This window comes from Anastrepha obliqua, chromosome 1, assembly GCF_027943255.1.
Source record: "Anastrepha obliqua isolate idAnaObli1 chromosome 1, idAnaObli1_1.0, whole genome shotgun sequence".
NCBI classification, from domain to species: domain Eukaryota; kingdom Metazoa; phylum Arthropoda; class Insecta; order Diptera; family Tephritidae; genus Anastrepha; species Anastrepha obliqua.
Genome location: NC_072892.1, coordinates 116,013,880 through 116,032,192, shown reverse-complemented (window position 1 = coordinate 116,032,192; position 18,313 = coordinate 116,013,880). Strand labels below are relative to the sequence as shown.

Here is an 18,313-nt window from a genome sequence, read left to right as displayed (position 1 = left end):
ACTTCGCGATTGGTTTTAAATTTAAAAATTAATTCACAAAATAAAATCTTGGATTATGTGAAATAATTTCTTGTTTTAATATTAGACTTGGCAATTTCCGCTAATTACTTCTACATATCTATACCATTATTTACATTCAAATATTAATTAAAAGTTATTTTTTAAACCGTTCGCAGTTTATTTCCATTTAAGTAACAAAATACTATTTTGTTACCATTTTTACCAAAAAGGATTTAATTTTTTCCTTTTTATGAGCCTTCTTAAATACAACCTTTTGTCATAAATGACTAGATCGGAAACTCTTTTTCTCGTAAGAGCGCTGAAAAATGTGCATTTTTTATAACATTTGCCAATATTGTCACCCCAGTAGAATCATGACTTGGGTATTTTTTAAACAAAAATTGGGAATTTTTAGTTTCCACACCACCAGTGAGGTTAGTATTTAATGTGCGGTTGCCCAATAGCCTTATATCACTCGTAAACACCTACATATACCAAACATAAGCACAATCCGTTTAAAATATGTACATAAATAACCAAAAAATTTAAAAATGTATATGTAAGTGAAATTATTTAAAACTCATATACAAAAGAACTTTAATAATAATAAAGTATTGAACCCGAAAAACATAAGTTATAATTAAAAACATGACATATTGCGATTTTTTAATATAACCCAGGAAGTGGGTAACAAAAAAAAAAAAATTCTCAAACAACGAACAAAATAAGTTAAAGCAGATTACCTTTAATTTTTGTAAAATATCTCAAACTCAAATTTAATTCCCTTACCTACGCTTTTCAACCATAGAATATTTACGTATATACAAATTTACATAAACCAACACACAATTTTCAATAAAATTACATTATGTACATAAGACTAATTAAAAGTAGAAGTCGAAAAGGATACAAAAGGCTTTGGAAAATTCTAAAACTCCCTTCAATTTAAATTATTTCGTTTCTATTGGATTAATTTTACGGTAAGACAAATAATTATAAACATTTCAATTGCGTAATTTTTCCATTAACCAAAAACGTATTTTTTTTGTTAGTTATTTTTGGCGCGTTTTCGCTGGCAGCCCGCCATTTCGCCTATCAGCTGTTCAAAATCCCATAATGTGTGAATCATGGTTCTCAACGAACTTGAAAGAATCAGCTGATTTGTATGTAAGTATGGGGAATGCCGCCATAGCTGAATAAGTTGGTGCGTGACTACCATTCGGAATTCACAGAGAGGTCGTTGGTTCGAATCTCGGTGAAGCAACAAAATTAAGAAAAATATTTTCTAATAGCGGTCCCCCTCGGGCAGGCAATGGCAAACCTCCGAGTGTATTTCTGCCATGAAAAATCTCCTCATAAAAATATCTGCCGTTCGGAGTCGGCTTGAAACTGTAGGTCCCTCCATTTGTGGAACAACATCAAGATGCACACCACAAATAGAAGGAAGAGCACGGCCAAACACCCAAAAAGGGTGCCAATTATATATGTAATATGGAATGTTTATGCTGCTCCAACAACAACAACAACAACAGCTGATGATTTGCTAACGTAACTGGGAATCTGGGGGGGTTTGTTTACGACAAAACTGAAGTTGTGTTGATAAAAAAATTAACGCAGCCATTGCTCATGTTACTACCTTGCCAAATGTTGAAACCTATCATACTTGAGTACTAACCGGGACAAATTTTTCTCTCACATCTTTTGCAATTTTCTTTATTTTTCGGAGTATTGTAGTTTACTTAGCTATGTACATGCTATACAGTTTCAAATAACCGTCCTGTGAACAAAGTTAAACATTACCACTAGGTTCCACGAACATAAAAAAGAAAAAAAATGTTGGTTTAATTTTTCTGACTGTAGGCTAGTATTAAAAAAAAATGAATTTTACGCACCCTGTGTGTTGTCAACAAACAGGGATGTGTAACCCAATATTTTTATTTACCATTTTTTGTTGTGGCTACTTTACTTGGAACATGGGTAAATAAATATTAATATTTTAATAAGAAAAGCTATTCCATATAAAATTTTTTATTAGAAACCTTGGAAGATGTGAAATATATCCCACATAAATCAAAGGCTGATGATAAAAGTTCAGTATGGTATTATTTTTTGGTTTCTGCTTGCGGTGGGCCGACAGCGCAGTGCAAAAGCTGCAATAAAGTTCTAAAGACCTGTTTCGGGTCAACTAAAGGGCTCTTAACACATTTAAAAGTAAATAGCTTTACATACAAACTATTTGTATCAAATTTTTAATTGTTTGCTGCATTTTAGTACCACAAAATAGAGTTAGAGAGAAAGCCTGGCAAGCCAACAATGAAGGTAAGTGAAATATTGGGGGTTGTTGGGATAAATTAAAATAGAGAAGCATAGTTGTTTGGAATTTATATAATTTGTTTGCTGTTGTTGTTTATTCATGTTCTATATTTCATATTAAATTCAAGAAGTAGATTGGTTTCAATGGGAATCATGTCATTCAGCGTGTTTGTAGGCAAAAAATCAGTTTTTTAATAAAGAAGCGCAAAAGTCTCTACTGGCTCATATTTTTCTACTCCCAAAGCACTGTTAAACAATTCTTTTAACTTGGTAAAATCGTTGCTCCAGCTTGTACAATTTATGCATTGAGGTATAAACAATGAATTGCTGTCACCGAGATTAACAAACAGATCAACAAACTTTGTATTAAAAATACTTTCAACATTTTTTTGTAGCCAAATACACAACCGCCACTAACACGTCCTATCCTATGCACTTTAATAGCATCGATCCATCTCAAATTGAAAGCTTTTAATAGGTGAAAAATGTTAATCTTTCATCATTAACTACATGCGTTTCAAACAAGAAAGAGTTCATATACTTAAAGTATTTGTGGAATTTTAATTTGCTGTTTAAGTTAGCTTCTAAGAGAGTACACAACATACATTTAGATTTTCATTAGCATTTTTTGAGATTATATGAACACTACTTAGTTTTTTGATTTCGGATTATTCGCGCTAATTTTGGCTAAAATACTATTAAAATCATATCATATTAATTAATAATTTGTTTCTTGTAACAGCATAAAACACGTCCCAAAAGTAATTTTATCAAATGCTCTAGTGACAGTCATTTGCAAAATATTAATTCGGATTATTCCTTAGATGGACTATCATATAAACGTTTCGTTTTTTGGGCTTTTGTTCTGGAGTTTCTCTTCTTTATCTTTTTAGTATACTATATTTAAACTCAAGGTTTTCCCATAACTTATCATTTGTTACACTTATTTACATATACCGTATTTCTCTAGCATTAAAGTCCACCTATTTACAAATTCAACAGGATCGATATAGGATAGGGGATTTGTATAGGATCAAAGTGTAACCTAACAGAACCACGACCTCGCGCTAATAAAAAATACTAGATATTATGAATTTTTAGGCATTTTAGTCGACAAATACAGAATTTTTTGATAACTTGGCCATTAGGCTTTAGCCTCTGCAAAATAAATGTATTCCACGACTATGATCACATTCAGACAATCCGTCCAGAAAAGACACCAAAACTCAAATAATTTTATTATATATGTATTTATAAATGTTTCTTGTTACAGAAATTACCAAAAATACCTCCACTTAAGCCAAAGTATGAAATAATTGATGGAAAAATAGCTCCAACTAGTCCAACAAGAAGTAATAACTCATCTACTGGTTTTGACGGAGACATTAGCAATCTTTACGAGAAACAAATTGAGGTATTTTCTTGTTGCTTCCAACCGTCACATTTGTACTAATTTGTATTCACTAACAGTTTGTTGATGGATATTTGGGGGAAAATCCATTTATAAATGAAGACAGCGATCATACTTTTGAACCTAAGCCACCAAAAATATTTAAACGCGAAAATCCATATCAAAGAAACAAAACATTAGAAGATCTAAGGACCCGCGTGGAAATACAACTTATGCGAGCGAAAACAACATATTTCACCAAACAGATGGAGAACCTCGATATAGAACGTTCCGTAATGTTATTAAAAGCAAAGAAACTAGAGTTGGAAGTAGAGAAATTGCGCAATGAGGCCCGTGGGAGCATATTACCAACTGAAAAGCAATGATTTGAAACCTTGAGTAATATAGAATTTTAGTATTGTAATACACCGTGAACAAATATTCGCATGAGATAATATTTTTGAAATCCCCTAAAAGAATAAGTACAAAAATGGCAATTAGATCAATTATGTAGATCAACACACTTTTCTCAGATATCAATGCTAAATTTTATTTACTTCTCTGAAGGAAGTTCAGTTGTGGAACACCACATATTTTAGTTTCAATAAGATGGGGTTAGCCTAAGCATATATGTATGTATTATATATTTATTTTTACATAAAATTGAATTCATTTCAGTTTAATTAAATTCATTGAAAAAAGAAAGTACGAGTTAACGATTCAAACGGTTTCAGTACAATGTGCTGGATCGGCTTATGTAACTGCATATTTGTTTGATATCTTATTATATTATAAGTGTACTAATAATAATTACTAATTTTTTTACTGTTGTGTAATCAGTGCTTTAAGTAATACATTACACAATTATGTTTAGCTTCAATCTGAGGTCACTATCATCCCGGCAATGCGCACCGACTGCAAAAATATTTAATTCTATCAACTCCCAGTCATCAGATAATGCTTTTTATGTTAAACAATAACATTTGTAATGAATTAAATTGTATATATTGGACAAAGCATGATAAATACAGATCTTAATTGATTTTGGCGGCCGCCGTAACCGAATGGGTTGGTGCGTGACTACCATTCGGAATTCAGAGAGAATTTAGGTTCGAAAATGAAGGAAGGCAATGGCAAAGGGTGTACGCGCCAATTATTATTATTGATTTTGGTTATTTGTATTTGCATTTCGACATTAATTACATATAATTTTAAGTGAAATGCACGCAACACCAAAACCGCGGGCTGAATTATAACACATCCAATTGATTTGGTGCGAATGAACAAAATAAAATTTTGGACTTATTAAATCACTTTCGTATGTGAAGCTTTTTGATTTGTTAGAAAATTAATATTTGTGTTAAAAGTACATGGACTATAAAATATCCAACAGACAAGATAACAAAAAATAAATACATAGATTTAAATAAACAGAGGGTTTAAGTTGGATTAGTATTGCTCTGCTTTAATGCTAAGCTCCGCTCACATGAGTATTAGGCGCCTTCGATTCACCGCTTCTCTGCTCGTTACCTCTGGGCTCTGCTGACTTGGCGAGCAGAATAAAAAATAAAAAAAAGACGAGCAGAATACTTGCATGTTAAAACAACAACAACCTTGCATGTTAAAACAACAACAAAGTTATCGAGCAAGATTCGCCGCTAAAGAGTATGGTTATACCTCATAAAACTGGTATAACCCATTATTTTCACCATGCTATCCACCAGTTGCTTCATCTGTTCGCCACTTGCCAACGCTTAATGAAGAGGTCTATGATTGCGAATTTCCGTTGCTGTAGCAGTTCGCAAATCCCAGCCAAGTATAGTGAACTCATCGGTCGTTGTAATCTATTTCATCTAACGGTAGGCCCAAGAGACAGACCGTTTCGACAGGGTAGGCCTAGAGGGGTCAAATCTGGTACTCGCATGCGGCTTATATACAAGCCCGATGCCTTGGTCTTGTACTATCTTATTTATACGATAACTTCCCACGTAAAAACAACAAAAAAAATCAGTTTCGTCGTTTTTAATTCAGGCACTGCAATTGAGACAGAATTTAAAGTAATCCCACCTAAACGAGTATTTAGTCATAACTCGTTAGTTGTTAGAGAATAGTATAATTTATGGACGTTAGCTATTTACTTTAAGCTATCCAAGCGAAAAGTGTCAAACGAAATTTTCCGTTCTTTCTGAATATTTGACATAATATTTTTGAAAATAAAAACTTTTTACTCGTGCCCCTCGTTTCACTTACACTTAGGATTATTCCATAGATTATTTAATTATTTGGGAAAATGGCACATAATACAGATAGCGCGAATGATTTGGACAAACTTCAAACGGAGGACAATGTCAGTAGTCCAGCAAAAGTATCAAATTCAAATTCTTTACTCTATGACAAATCTCAATCACTGGTAGATATTGCGAATAATACCTTCAAAGAATTATGTCGTACATTGGAGAATGAACAGTCCAAGTTGCTAGAGTTAGAGGAACGACGTAAAAAGCTGCAGGAGGAAATGCAACGCCTCAAGCAAGAAATTGAGGAAGAGAAGCATACTTATCGTCTCAATTTGGTAGAATCTCTTACGGAGAATGCGGAAGTAATGTGCGCCAAAGAAATGGCTAATATCGAATGTGGAGAAAGTGCGGAGCTTGACGAAGGTTGTGAAAATCTGGTTAAAATTTTTAAATTCTACAACAGTTTTTGTGCTATTTTAGATATACCATCAGGCTGTGAGTTTCAAAATAAACTCGACACATGTTACGAAACCGATGAAACAGCAACTGGCGAAGAAGTCTCTCCTGCCAGCTACTCAGTACATGAAGATAATAACAAAAATCCCAATGACATTGCTGATAGTATTCAGCGGAAGCTGCAGGGTGTAGTTGCAGAAGGCGTAATTCAGCAACGTAGTTGTGAAGATTCAGACAATGAGGTATGTGTTTTTGACAATAGATCCAGAATGTATCTATTCAAGTAGTTTTTCTTTTAGGCGAATATTTCACACCAAACTTGAAGGTCAATTTGTTTTTGTTTCCACATGCACGCCCACCTTTATTTGTACATTTTATTTTTAAACCCTTGTTGAAAAATTGTGCATTTTATTTCCTAAACCTTTACAATAAACTTTAATTCATTTATTTATTTTGTACAAAGGTATTGTGTTTTAGTAGTTGTGTCAGAGCTTTGTAAAGTTTTTCGAAGTCTTTACTTTCATTAATGTGGGGGGAATATTGTAGTTGAAATTTGAATGTTTCCAAAGTCATGTGGACTAACTGAAATTTAAAAAAAATTTAGAAAATTTCGATACTTGATTGTTTATTGCTGTTACCTTAATGATTTCAAGATCCATTTTATGTGAGTTCATGACCTGCATTAAAACAATTGTAAACTTTTCCAGAAATTGTAATAAGAGTGGACCGATTATTTGTAATTCAATTGGCATTATACAAACCAAATAACACTTGTGTATTTCCTAAAAAGTAAAATACTATTGAATAAAATCAACATTTTTCATGTACTAGCTTTAATGTATCACATACCAATAAAAATTTCTTCGAAATCTCTTTATCTTGCATTAGTTTATATGAGTTCACAGTAAACATATTCAAAATGTTTTTTGCCCATCGAAAAATTGTATAAGAATTGTTTGTAACGCACACATTTCGACACTGTTCTAAAGCAGCTGGGTCGTTGAGATCTGATTCGCAATGATTTTCGATCTCTTTTTGATTTATTGCGAAATATACTGCAAATTTGATAACAAATTGCAAATGGCAAAGGGAGATTATACTATCAGATGCCATTGTTACATTTTTAATCGCTTTTTCCATCAGGTCATCCAATTGGCTCCACTAAAGAAAATAACTATAAGAGACAATTGAACCTTTCAAACATATATACAATAAATTACCTTGAAGCTATCTAAGTCCGTAAAGAAGTTTAGACAACTGTACAAGCATTTCCAGACATCTGTTGCCGATTCTACCGAGTCCAAAAAATCAACATCTTTGTATGCTGAATCGTATATAACACTGTGTATGTTTTGCTCTTGAATGTACGAAAAATTCTGTAAACCTAATAAATATTAAATTCACTCATTCATTAGAAGAGTTGATTTCGTTACTATATTCTTACACTAGAATTCAAAAGAAGCTGAAAGATTAATATCCCCATGCGTTTGCAAGTAGGCTCATGGCTTTCACGCACAGTTAGGCCTATCGATAAGCAGAAATTCACCCACTGCTTTGGTATTGTTTGAGCGCAATATTGCAACTACGAAAAACAAAAAAAGAAATACAATTGTAAACAGATACAGATGGATAAGAAAGTTAAAATATTATCCTGTTCCACTTTAAGCACTGTAAATCATTTAAAAATGAACATAATGTTATTATTATAGAGCCTTAAACTGGATATGCTTGGCTCCCGGAACTTTTATATCAGATCTTGATTATATGCTCGTAAAACCACCTGGATCCTTCCACACAAATTTTCTTAAGAACTGTAAAAATAACAATATCTTGTACCTGTAAAAACTGTAAGAATCCATGCACTGCTCCCAATTGTTTTTTCCATTTAACCTTATTAAGTTTTTCCTGGTAAAATGTAAAGATGAGTTGTTCCACAGCAACGGTTTTTATAGGAAGCTGTTCACGTAGAATTCGATTCGCATTTCTTTGAATCTTTTCATCCGACAGCCTGTAAATGGTCGATGTCGCAGTTATCTCGCACAGCAAGGCCAACAAATTGGCAAGTGTCTAATTTGTAAATAAATGAGTTTAAAAAAGGCAACATAATTTTAGTTTTTTTACCTCAAAAGCTTCCTGCTCTTCGCTTTCGAAGATCCATTGCTGTTTTTGTTGTAATAGGTCATAAAGTATTGGTACTTGTAGTTCTAAATATTTTCTGTATTCATTAAATTGCTCGCTCTGCAAAGGCGTATCATCCAAGTCGTTTTTTAAAGCAGGGACAAAAGAGGAAGCAATTAAATCCTGAAGATGTTGCACTTCAGAGACCATTATTGTTTTGTGTATTGAATTTTCTATTACTTTTTACACAAAAGTCAAGTCACTTAGGTGTTGAACTTTACTTTTTCTTTATGGTAATGTGTTTCAATTGTATTTTTCAAAAAAATTCAGAAAATATTCGCAATAACTTAAATATATCGTTGTTAAAAATGTAAACAAAACGCGAGTGCCGAGCGAAAAATGAACTAAATGCTGCTTGGTGCTGCCACTCTGTATTTATCAGTGATAATTTAATTTTTAATAAGGTGTTAAGAGGAATAATTATTTTATTTAGCAGGATTTACATATTTACTACTAGGGTCGGAGTAGTAAATGCCGCATGAGCAATTTTAGGCAAAGTATAATGATTTATTTAATGAAACTTGGTGGAGATGTTAGGAAGTGGCTCCTAAACAACCATTATATCTCCCAACATTCCGGAAATAACAGTTTTGCAGGTATTTGCCTTCAAAGAGCCTTCATAAACTTCACTATACATACTAATATATTGGCGATAAAATGTATATATGTATATTTATATATTTAAAATTAATAAATTTATTCATGAAATGTATCATATATGTATATCTATGATATGTACGTAATATTGATACATTTTTGTAACCTGTTTTTTTGCAAATTGTGAACACATTAAAAGTAATCTGCTCGGCACACGTGACGAAAAATTTACATATGAAAATATCAATAAAGTTATTGAGCAAGATTCGCCGCTAGCAAGTATAGCGGTTATACCTCAAGGATGATAGAATAATGGTTGCGCTTTCCGAATTCGCTGTGTCGTAAGAGCCATGAGTAAACAAATAAAAGCAAGGAGAATTACTTGTTTGTGAAAAGGAAGTATAGGCGAAAACAATGGAAACAGCCAAACACAAGAAACTATACACACACACAAACACTTTCCTGCCATGGCGCCTTCCGCATAAAATCGCAAACAAACTGAATTTGGAGGCTTGATATTAATTTGTGCTTTCACAATTTAACACAAAGCATTTAGTTTTCATTAGTTTGTTTAGTTTAAATCTTACAAATACAATATTACCAAGCCATTCAATGAATTTTCACAAACATGTAATTTCTCCTCCTTTTGCTTGTTTCGTTCGTTTGTTTTTTATTGGAAAGGAAAGTGGCGTCAGACTTGTCACCATCGCGAAAAATAAATTAACTGTTTTTGGAAGGCGCCACCTATGGTACTCAATTCTCCTTGGTTATGCCTCATAAAACTGGTATAACTCACTGTTTTACAAACAAATGTAATATTAGGCAGCCCTATTGCAGTGCTGTCAAGACATGTTTATTTATACCAGTTGCTTCATCTATTCGCTACTTGCTAATGATTAGCGACGGCGGCATCGGCAAAAAAAAAAGGCAAAAAATATAATTGGGCTTAGCAATTTTGTATTTTGATTATCAAAATGTCAATGAGAATGTAAACAATCAATTGATTAGCTTATCGGATAGTCTTATCAGTAAAAGAAGAAGAAATATTTATTTATATAAAAGAAATCTTAAATTGTAATTTCTCTAACTGCCCCTAAATATCACTACAAACTGTAATTTAGTGTTAGTGTTAGTTAGTGAAAACTTTTTAAAAGTTTCAGTATTTCTCATTCACATTAGATATTAACTGTCATTTTTCGGTAATGTTGCCGTTGAAAATTCCCCTAATCCGCTTTAACTATGAAAATTCTGTATAGTTTCCAATCCGCATTAGTTGCACCTAATTCTTGAGATAACTCCGAATTAAGTCGTTAATTTACGCCATCGTCTGTCTAGACTATAAGACAACAACAAAGAAGCAGAACACTTTGACATTCAAATCAGCAAAATTACAAGAAAAGAAAACAAATCTTGTGCTGTAACGAAGTAACTTTATGTGGATTTTCCTTGCCCACGGCAATTAAAAGAATATACCTTTAGCTTCACTTGTTGCTAATATTTTTAAATTTTGTTTGTCAAATTCCGTTTAAATAAGCGCCAATTATATCTATGTATATAAAGAAACAGTTAAGCTTGACCAGTAAGTATTTTACTTTCCTATTATAAGCTAAAGAAAAAAGTAACATTTTAAAATAGTTTCCGCAAATAACTTTTGATCAGTGAAAAAAGTCACATTGCCCTTTCGGATGATTGAAAGTTGTGTTAATAAGCAGCGATTGGTACCTCCACCGACTTTTTCGACCATTTTTTCCATTTGCATCACGAAGTAGATATTTACCGTTAAAAGCTTTATTTTTGCTACTTTAAGCAGAGAACGTAAATAACGTTAATTCAAGTGTGCACGAAACTGATAAATTAATAATGAGAAATAAATTTTTTAAAACCACTTTCTATATGTCTCCACCATCCCACTATTGCCAACCGTACGCTACAAACACAGTCCACTTCAACACAAAATCCAAATTTTGACTTGTGACATTATTGTTGTATTTGAGACGTCCGTCTGAGTTGTCATATGACCAATTTTCATCGAGGGCCAGGAATAAAAAATATGCTGCGGATTTGTGCAATTTTTATGTTCTGCTTTTTAGCAGGTGAGTAATCCTTAAATAATTTATACAATATAAAAGAGTTTAAAGTGTAAGTGAAGCCATAATGGATAATAAAAACATATTTTCGGCCTAGTGGCGAGTGTAAAAAGTAGTTGCAATTGTTGGGTGTAGTTAGTGAACGTTTTATTGATTTTGTGCATATCACTTGTAAACCTCACAATTTTGTAAAATAAGACTTATTAAACCCTTCATATTATAGTTCAAGCTGATGGCACTTTCTACGTGCTGAATACGCCTGAATCGTTATCCTTCCAGCCCGTTTCTACTGCACTCCCCAGTGAACAGGTGGGTGACATTATTAAGGCAGCAAAAGGTTTGGATGTATCGGACTCCGCGGATTTTCCTGGTCTTGTGATCAAAGATCCCTTTGGACTTCCACAAAAAACAATGATTGTAGTTGCAAACGGTTTGAAGCAACTGGCCCTCAGTAATGACGTAGTGAGCTATAGTGTGGAAGGTAAAACTGTTTCGGCCTCAATAGAGGAACTTAAGCTGGCCTTGACCGAAGATCAATCTGAATGCGATATAAGTTTGTCTAGCTCACAGGAAAACGTACGTGAATATCATATAATATTATAAATTCTTGTTTATTGAGTACTTAATCTATCTAACTTATTATGATTTAGGAGCTCGTTAACTGTGTTAAATCAAACAATGAATTTATACTTGCGAAAATTGACGTATCTAAACTTGTTAAGAGTGGTGTTGAAAAATCCAAGGTAGTTTCCACTTTGGTTAACGAACTAAATACCCTTCAGCAAAAAATCGAAGGAGACTCCTCCCAATCAATTCTCGTCGTAGTTATTGCTCATGAGGATGAAAAAGATGGTAGCACTTCCCGTAGAAGACGTGACACACTTGCCGGATCAACAACTGTAAGTATATTAAAAGTTATGTGTTTTAATTCGAGGTAGCATTTATAATAATTGTTTTATTATTAACAGAATACTTACAACCTTGCTGCTTATTACGATGAAAATTATCCCGTAATTTTCAACATCATTCTATGGTTCATGGTTGCTTTGGGTCTTTCGCTGTTGGCCGTATGCTATGCCATTGCTGACATGGATCCCGGCAGAGATTCGATTATCTACAGAATGACATCAACACGAATGAAGAAAGATAACTAAATCTCTATTTTTATATAGGGGCTTTTGTCATAATTTAAATTCTATATACATATTTTAAAAATATCTCCGAAAAAGTGGAGTATTTCAAACTTGTTAACATATATTGAAGTTTGCAAGAAAGTATTAAAAGTTTAGAATGTTATAAATAAATGGCGCCTCAAACATAGAAATATTTTGGGGCCGTCACTTTATTGAAAATTCAGCCAATATTATTTGTTTGGTCTACCTCTAAGTAGTTCGTGTGTGTGTGTGTTGTTTACTTCTTGCGAATCTATCTGTAAGCTTTAATGAAAACGAGGTAGTGCATTCACATATATTGTATTCCAAAAAAATTGTAAAACGGTGGTTACTGAATAAATTCTTAGATACAAAGAGTTTTATTATTAAATTTTAGTGTTAGAAAAAAATTATGCAGATTGCGATGGTACAAATGTAAGGTATGAAAGTGGTTGCTTTGCAACAATTAAAACTTTCTATGAGTAACCCTAGTGGAATAATATCGCTTGGTCTGGTACAATTCCACGCACACCTAGCTATTATAGAACCTACCCCGAAAGCGTTTACTGGCATACATATATTTTAAATAATTCAAATTGAAATAGCATAAAAGTCACTTGGCTTCGGTGACGTAGAACCTACTGACTTGGGCTAAAATTTTAAATATTTTTTATCGAATCAAATGAATAAATCGTCTTTAAATAACAATATGAAAAAATCAAGACAATTGGCACAGTGTTGGGTTGTCTCAAAAGTTCGGCAACAATTTTTTATTGAAATCACTATTCTAACAGTGTAGAGTTTCTGAAATTATATTTACTTCTTTAATGAAGCTACCGATTTGATCTAGACATATGTATATAAAACTACTAGACCGGATTGAAAATAGACAGACTTTCAAGGACATTCGCCCAGAGTTCATCACCTCATTTAAAAACTCTTGCCCACAGAATACCGTCGGGTCGAAATAGTAGTAGTTAGCTTTAGATGCACTCAAATAAAATAGCAAAGATGAATATAGAGACTAGTGAAGCACATTAACAGATATATTCTCAAGAAGATCTGGACAATCCAAAAAACCTGCTATAATATCAAAAATAAACATAAGCAACTGAACAGTTATTCTCGTTTCACGAGTTTATAGGTGGACCAGCTTACAACGAGATGGCGTAGGGTCAGCAAGCTTAAGAGAACTTAAAGTAAAACGAAGGAAATTTCTTCGTACTCTTTCATTTCTGACATGACATCTGTAATAAGGTTCTATAGTATGATGGAAGCATACCCAAGTTTAGAGCGAACTTCGACTACGACCCCAGGTTTTTGTTAGCTACAGCAACACAAACTGCATAGACTGCTCGCTATCTCTCTGCTCGATTAACTTGACGAAACATTTGCGTGAGAAAGCAACAACAATATACGCCATATCCCCGCTCTCTATCTTCATGCTCGATGAACTTAACGAAAAATTTTGCATGCGAAAGCAACAACAAAGTTAAGGAGTGTTATTTGCCGTTAGCGCGTATGGCTATATTTCATTAGACTGGTATAACTGCCACTCGCTTACGCTTGGCGAAAAGAAGAGGCCTAAATATAGCGAGTAAAGAAGTGGCGAATAGAAGAGGTTTTCTGTCTAGCCGTTTAAATTGTTATTTGTTTTAGTATAGGAATTAATTGCTAAGCTTATATTCAGCGCTCTCAGCTTTTTCTAAAAACCATAATAAAAAAACGTGACCATGATAAAAAAGAAAAACATTATTTGTATGCTATTTTTCCTATGTTATTTTTTAAAAGGCAGCAAGTCTTTTCTCAATAACTTTTACCGCTGTTGGCAATGCGGTTTGCAAATAAGAAACACGTTACTTACATTCTACATCTGGCATCTTTGTAATCTGGTCGAGTATTGTTGACATTTTGCGGTGGTACGCATTGAACGAATTTTTGCGGTGGTTTTTTGAGAAGTTTTCTATTAAAATTAATATAAATACATAAACTTATTTATATTTTTCATAATAGTCATCATGTCTATTGAAATCGAATCAGCTGAGTAAGTATGAATAATGGTGTTATGGTCCGTCTTGGTTGTCACCGGGATGAAGTTTGAATATATACATGCCCTAACGCCAACATTTTTATTTCAGTGTTATTCGACTTATACAGCAATATTTAAAAGAATCTAATTTATTTAAAACGTTGCAAACACTACAAGAAGAGACTGGTGTTTCATTGAATACCGTGGACAGTGTAGATGGCTTTGTGCAGGATATTGTAAATGGTCACTGGGACACTGTGCTAAAAGTAACGCAGTCTTTGAAATTACCTGACAAGAAGCTCCTTAATCTATATGAACAAATTGTACTTGAATTAATTGAATTACGTGAATTGGGTGCAGCTCGATCATTGCTTAGGCAGACTGATCCTATGATTATGCTAAAACAGCACGAACCTGAGCGCTATATACATTTAGGTCTGTAAAAGTAGTCGTTTTTAATTTTACTATAAAAAATACATATTTAACATTATTTTGTAGAAAATATGCTTCAGCGTGCATATTTCGATCCGAGAGAAGCATATCCAGAAGGCAGTAGTAAAGAGAAACGACGAGCAGTCATAGCTCAAGAGTTAAGTGGTGAAGTACATGTGGTGCCGTCGTCGCGTTTGTTAGCATTGCTAGGTCAAGCCTTGAAATGGCAACAACATCAAGGTCTTTTACCGCCGGGTACTACAATCGATTTATTCCGTGGTAAAGCAGCAATGAAAGATCAGGAAGAAGAAATGTTCCCAACCCAAATGTTCCGACAAATTAAATTTGGCCAGAAATCTCATGTGGAATGCGCACAGTTCTCGCCGGATGGTCAATATTTAATAACAGGCAGTGTCGATGGTTTCCTTGAGGTTTGGAATTTCACCACAGGTAAAATACGCAAAGATCTAAAATATCAGGCTCAGGACCAGTTTATGATGATGGAGCAAGCGGTGTTGGCATTATCATTTTCACGAGACTCCGAAATGATAGCTTCTGGTGCACAGGATGGACAAATAAAAGTCTGGCGCATTATTACAGGACAATGTTTAAGGAAATTTGAAAAAGCACACACAAAAGGCATTACCTGTTTGCAGTTCTCGCGTGATAACAGTCAAGTGCTTAGCGCTTCCTTTGATTACAGTTTACGATTACATGGCCTAAAATCTGGGAAAATGCTAAAAGAGTTCAAAGGTATATTTAGTAATAAAGTTTGCTGAAACTATGTTAACTGATTCTCTTGCATTCAAGGTCATACTTCGTTTGTAAATGAGGCAACATTTACGCCAGATGGACATAACATACTCAGCGCCTCATCGGATGGTACAGTGAAAATTTGGTCATTAAAAACTACCGAATGTATTTCTACCTATAAGCCATTAGGCAACGAGCTGGCTGTGAATACAGTATTAATATTACCGAAGAATCCGGAACATTTTATTGTTTGCAATCGCTCGAATACTGTGGTCATTATGAATATGCAGGGTCAGATTGTGCGTTCATTCTCATCAGGTAAACGTGAAGGCGGTGCTTTCATTTCGGCGACTATCTCACCCCGTGGTGAATTCATTTATTGTGCCGGTGAGGATCAAGTACTGTACTGTTTTTCGGTAACGTCTGGCAAATTAGAACGTACGCTTAATGTAAGTATGTTATATTATGCACTAATGAATAATGGTTACATAAGTATGTACATGTATGGCTAAACACCATTTTACAACATTATAGGTACACGAAAAAGATGTCATTGGCCTAGCGCATCATCCGCACCAAAACTTGCTGGCCACTTATGGTGAAGATGGTCTGCTTAAATTGTGGAAGCCATAAATATAGTAATAGATTGTAAATTATAAAATAGTCATATAATTGCTATGAGATGTAGTATTTAAAACAATAAAATAAAAACCAAATGAAATTATGGGTATTATGTAGATAGAATTATTGCAACCCAGTCGGTCATCGCTGCAAAAGATGTAATAATAACCTGGTTTGCAGCGCCAATGTGTCATAAATTTACGTAAATTGATTTCAATTAAGCATCATGCAAATTCTTCATTGTGTCGGTCGTATAACGTATCAATTATATGCATAAATATTGTTTACATACATACAAAAGCACATCAACAAGATTCTTTCGAGATTGCCACTACCTTAAGCCTCTTAGTGGAATCGAAATATAGCTTAGCCCGCTTCAGTCGCTCAGGGTGAACCCATTTGTGTGCACGTTAGTTTTTGATTGCGGCCGGATCATGAAGAGTGAGCAAATTATCGAAAAGATACGAAACAAATTGAAGGATTCTAATCCTGAACGGCGCACCGTTTTAAGCGTATTTCAATTCAATATCACCGATGCAAATGGGGAGTTGATCAAAAGTGTAGGTGGGTGCAGCGATTCAAATTGTAGTTTTTTATTAAATAATTTTTGTATACTTAATTAATTGTGAGTAGTATTAACTGATGGTGTTTAGTGTTTGATTTTAAAGACTTGAACATCTACGATGGTACAATGGACTCAGCGGATGCCGAGATTACCATAACGGATGATGATTTCTATATGGTGGGCACCAAGGAAATGACTTTCGATTCGCTACTGGCTGAGGTAATACACGCTCACAAAATTGATTCTATTAGTTTTAAACGCGATTGATTTTAGAATAAAGCGCTAGTAAAGGGAGATACAACGGCAATAGACAAGATTCTTGCGAAGTTTCGTTCAGCAGAAGAAAAGTGACTTTTGGAAACACTCGCCCAAATAATTTTAATTTCGATAGTCGCCTATTAATTTTTCAACTTTTGGGGAGAGTTTTCACTTCAACGGCAATAGCAGTTATGTATGTATATACTCACAAGCACAAGTGTTACTGCGCTTACAGTGGGACGAACATGATCATTTACGTAATTTTTGGCTTCAGTGAATTTTTTGTTGCAACGAAGTAAAATATATATTTCCTTCAAGGAGTTATGATATAAAAAATAAAAATGTTATGCAATTCTATAAAATATGAGTTACTTCTTGTAATAAATATAATTTAAATTTCATCACTTATACATACTAAGTCATCAGACTGGCACTTCAACCATTTCACCATACAAATTCATCATCCAATTTTGTTTTGAATAATTATTTGAACAAATAAATGGAGATTTTGAGTGATGGAAATGTTTATTTTGACCTTCACGCGCCCCATTGTTTGCCTATTTGTATCCTGCAGTTATACTATGACGCCATTTGCAAATATAATAAATTTTCCGACAAAGCCAACCTTGTATTCTAAGGAGAAAAGCTGTATATCTGATTTTTATGATTGATAGAAAAGGCAAAACTGCGATAGTACACAGATACATAGGGCATGGATGATAGCGATTACCACATAAATATGTACATATGCACACTCGTGCTCACATAATTAAGTCACTTTATATTTTTATAATATACGCAATATTTTTCATGCAAAATATTTTCCGTTATTTTTATATAAAAATATAGTTCATTGTATAGGGTGTGCTTTTATCTACATAGGAACTATTAATAACGATAGACTGTTCACTATACAGGGCTAGTTTTGTGGGCCGGCATCCCTTGGTCGGGAAAACCCCGAGTCATTTCGATGACGTATAACCAGCTGACATGGGAATGGTATAATAACGGTACTTATGGTTTGACAGCTGAGAATAGCAAACTGTTGACATTTCTGTTCAGTAAGGTTTGACGTTTAACGCCAGATATTTACTTTGAAAAAAAAACCTGCCCGCGAATTTTATAGAACATTGTTGATATCATCGGTCCTTATTTCTTTCGAAATGAGGGAGGAGTTGCCGTTATGGTGGATGGCGAGCGCTATAGAGCCATGACATGAAATTAGGTTTGTTTATGTAAAAATTAT

The 18,313-nt window shown here is 33.8% G+C and overlaps 6 protein-coding genes across 8 annotated transcripts; 5 read left to right on the top strand and 1 right to left on the bottom strand.

Annotated features, from left to right (window-relative positions):
- The first annotated feature begins 1,911 nt into the window (after positions 1 to 1,911).
- On the top strand, positions 1,912 to 5,024 carry LOC129247868 (uncharacterized). The gene is made up of 5 exons (XM_054887231.1): positions 1,912 to 1,977; positions 2,036 to 2,211; positions 2,272 to 2,319; positions 3,587 to 3,727; positions 3,784 to 5,024. Exons 1-5 carry the CDS (start codon positions 1,917 to 1,919, stop codon positions 4,087 to 4,089), a joined length of 732 nt encoding a protein of 243 aa, XP_054743206.1. The 5' UTR covers positions 1,912 to 1,916; the 3' UTR covers positions 4,090 to 5,024.
- An 820-nt stretch (positions 5,025 to 5,844) lies between these two features.
- On the top strand, positions 5,845 to 6,858 carry LOC129235789 (uncharacterized). Of its 2 annotated transcripts, none has more exons than XM_054869829.1 (3): positions 5,845 to 6,363; positions 6,421 to 6,638; positions 6,684 to 6,858. In XM_054869829.1, the coding sequence occupies exons 1-3, from the start codon at positions 5,994 to 5,996 to the stop codon at positions 6,693 to 6,695; spliced, it is 600 nt and encodes a 199-aa protein (XP_054725804.1). In that variant the 5' UTR covers positions 5,845 to 5,993; the 3' UTR covers positions 6,696 to 6,858. The 2 variants fall into 2 exon arrangements, with proteins under 2 accessions (XP_054725804.1, XP_054725803.1); XM_054869828.1 differs by having other exon boundaries at positions 5,847 to 6,363; positions 6,696 to 6,858.
- Positions 6,727 to 8,896, bottom strand: LOC129235788 (uncharacterized). The gene is made up of 7 exons (XM_054869826.1): positions 8,518 to 8,896; positions 8,233 to 8,463; positions 7,841 to 7,978; positions 7,617 to 7,772; positions 7,246 to 7,557; positions 7,035 to 7,178; positions 6,727 to 6,978 (listed from the first exon to the last, which is right to left on the bottom strand). Exons 1-7 carry the CDS (start codon positions 8,722 to 8,724, stop codon positions 6,841 to 6,843), a joined length of 1,326 nt encoding a protein of 441 aa, XP_054725801.1. The 5' UTR covers positions 8,725 to 8,896; the 3' UTR covers positions 6,727 to 6,840.
- A 2,246-nt stretch (positions 8,897 to 11,142) lies between these two features.
- Positions 11,143 to 12,784, top strand: LOC129235787 (ATPase H(+)-transporting accessory protein 2-like). The gene is made up of 4 exons (XM_054869825.1): positions 11,143 to 11,264; positions 11,482 to 11,834; positions 11,909 to 12,157; positions 12,227 to 12,784. The coding sequence occupies exons 1-4, from the start codon at positions 11,186 to 11,188 to the stop codon at positions 12,410 to 12,412; spliced, it is 867 nt and encodes a 288-aa protein (XP_054725800.1). The 5' UTR covers positions 11,143 to 11,185; the 3' UTR covers positions 12,413 to 12,784.
- A 1,521-nt stretch (positions 12,785 to 14,305) lies between these two features.
- On the top strand, positions 14,306 to 16,347 carry LOC129235785 (WD40 repeat-containing protein SMU1). The gene is made up of 5 exons (XM_054869824.1): positions 14,306 to 14,453; positions 14,548 to 14,873; positions 14,937 to 15,623; positions 15,681 to 16,072; positions 16,158 to 16,347. The coding sequence occupies exons 1-5, from the start codon at positions 14,428 to 14,430 to the stop codon at positions 16,254 to 16,256; spliced, it is 1,530 nt and encodes a 509-aa protein (XP_054725799.1). The 5' UTR covers positions 14,306 to 14,427; the 3' UTR covers positions 16,257 to 16,347.
- A 250-nt stretch (positions 16,348 to 16,597) lies between these two features.
- Positions 16,598 to 17,468, top strand: LOC129250208 (uncharacterized). 2 transcript variants are annotated; one of them, XM_054889848.1, is made up of 3 exons: positions 16,598 to 16,808; positions 16,913 to 17,028; positions 17,083 to 17,468. In XM_054889848.1, the coding sequence occupies exons 1-3, from the start codon at positions 16,679 to 16,681 to the stop codon at positions 17,158 to 17,160; spliced, it is 324 nt and encodes a 107-aa protein (XP_054745823.1). In that variant the 5' UTR covers positions 16,598 to 16,678; the 3' UTR covers positions 17,161 to 17,468. The 2 variants fall into 2 exon arrangements, with proteins under 2 accessions (XP_054745823.1, XP_054745819.1); XM_054889844.1 differs by having other exon boundaries at positions 16,599 to 16,808; positions 16,898 to 17,028.
- The last annotated feature ends 845 nt before the right edge of the window (positions 17,469 to 18,313 follow it).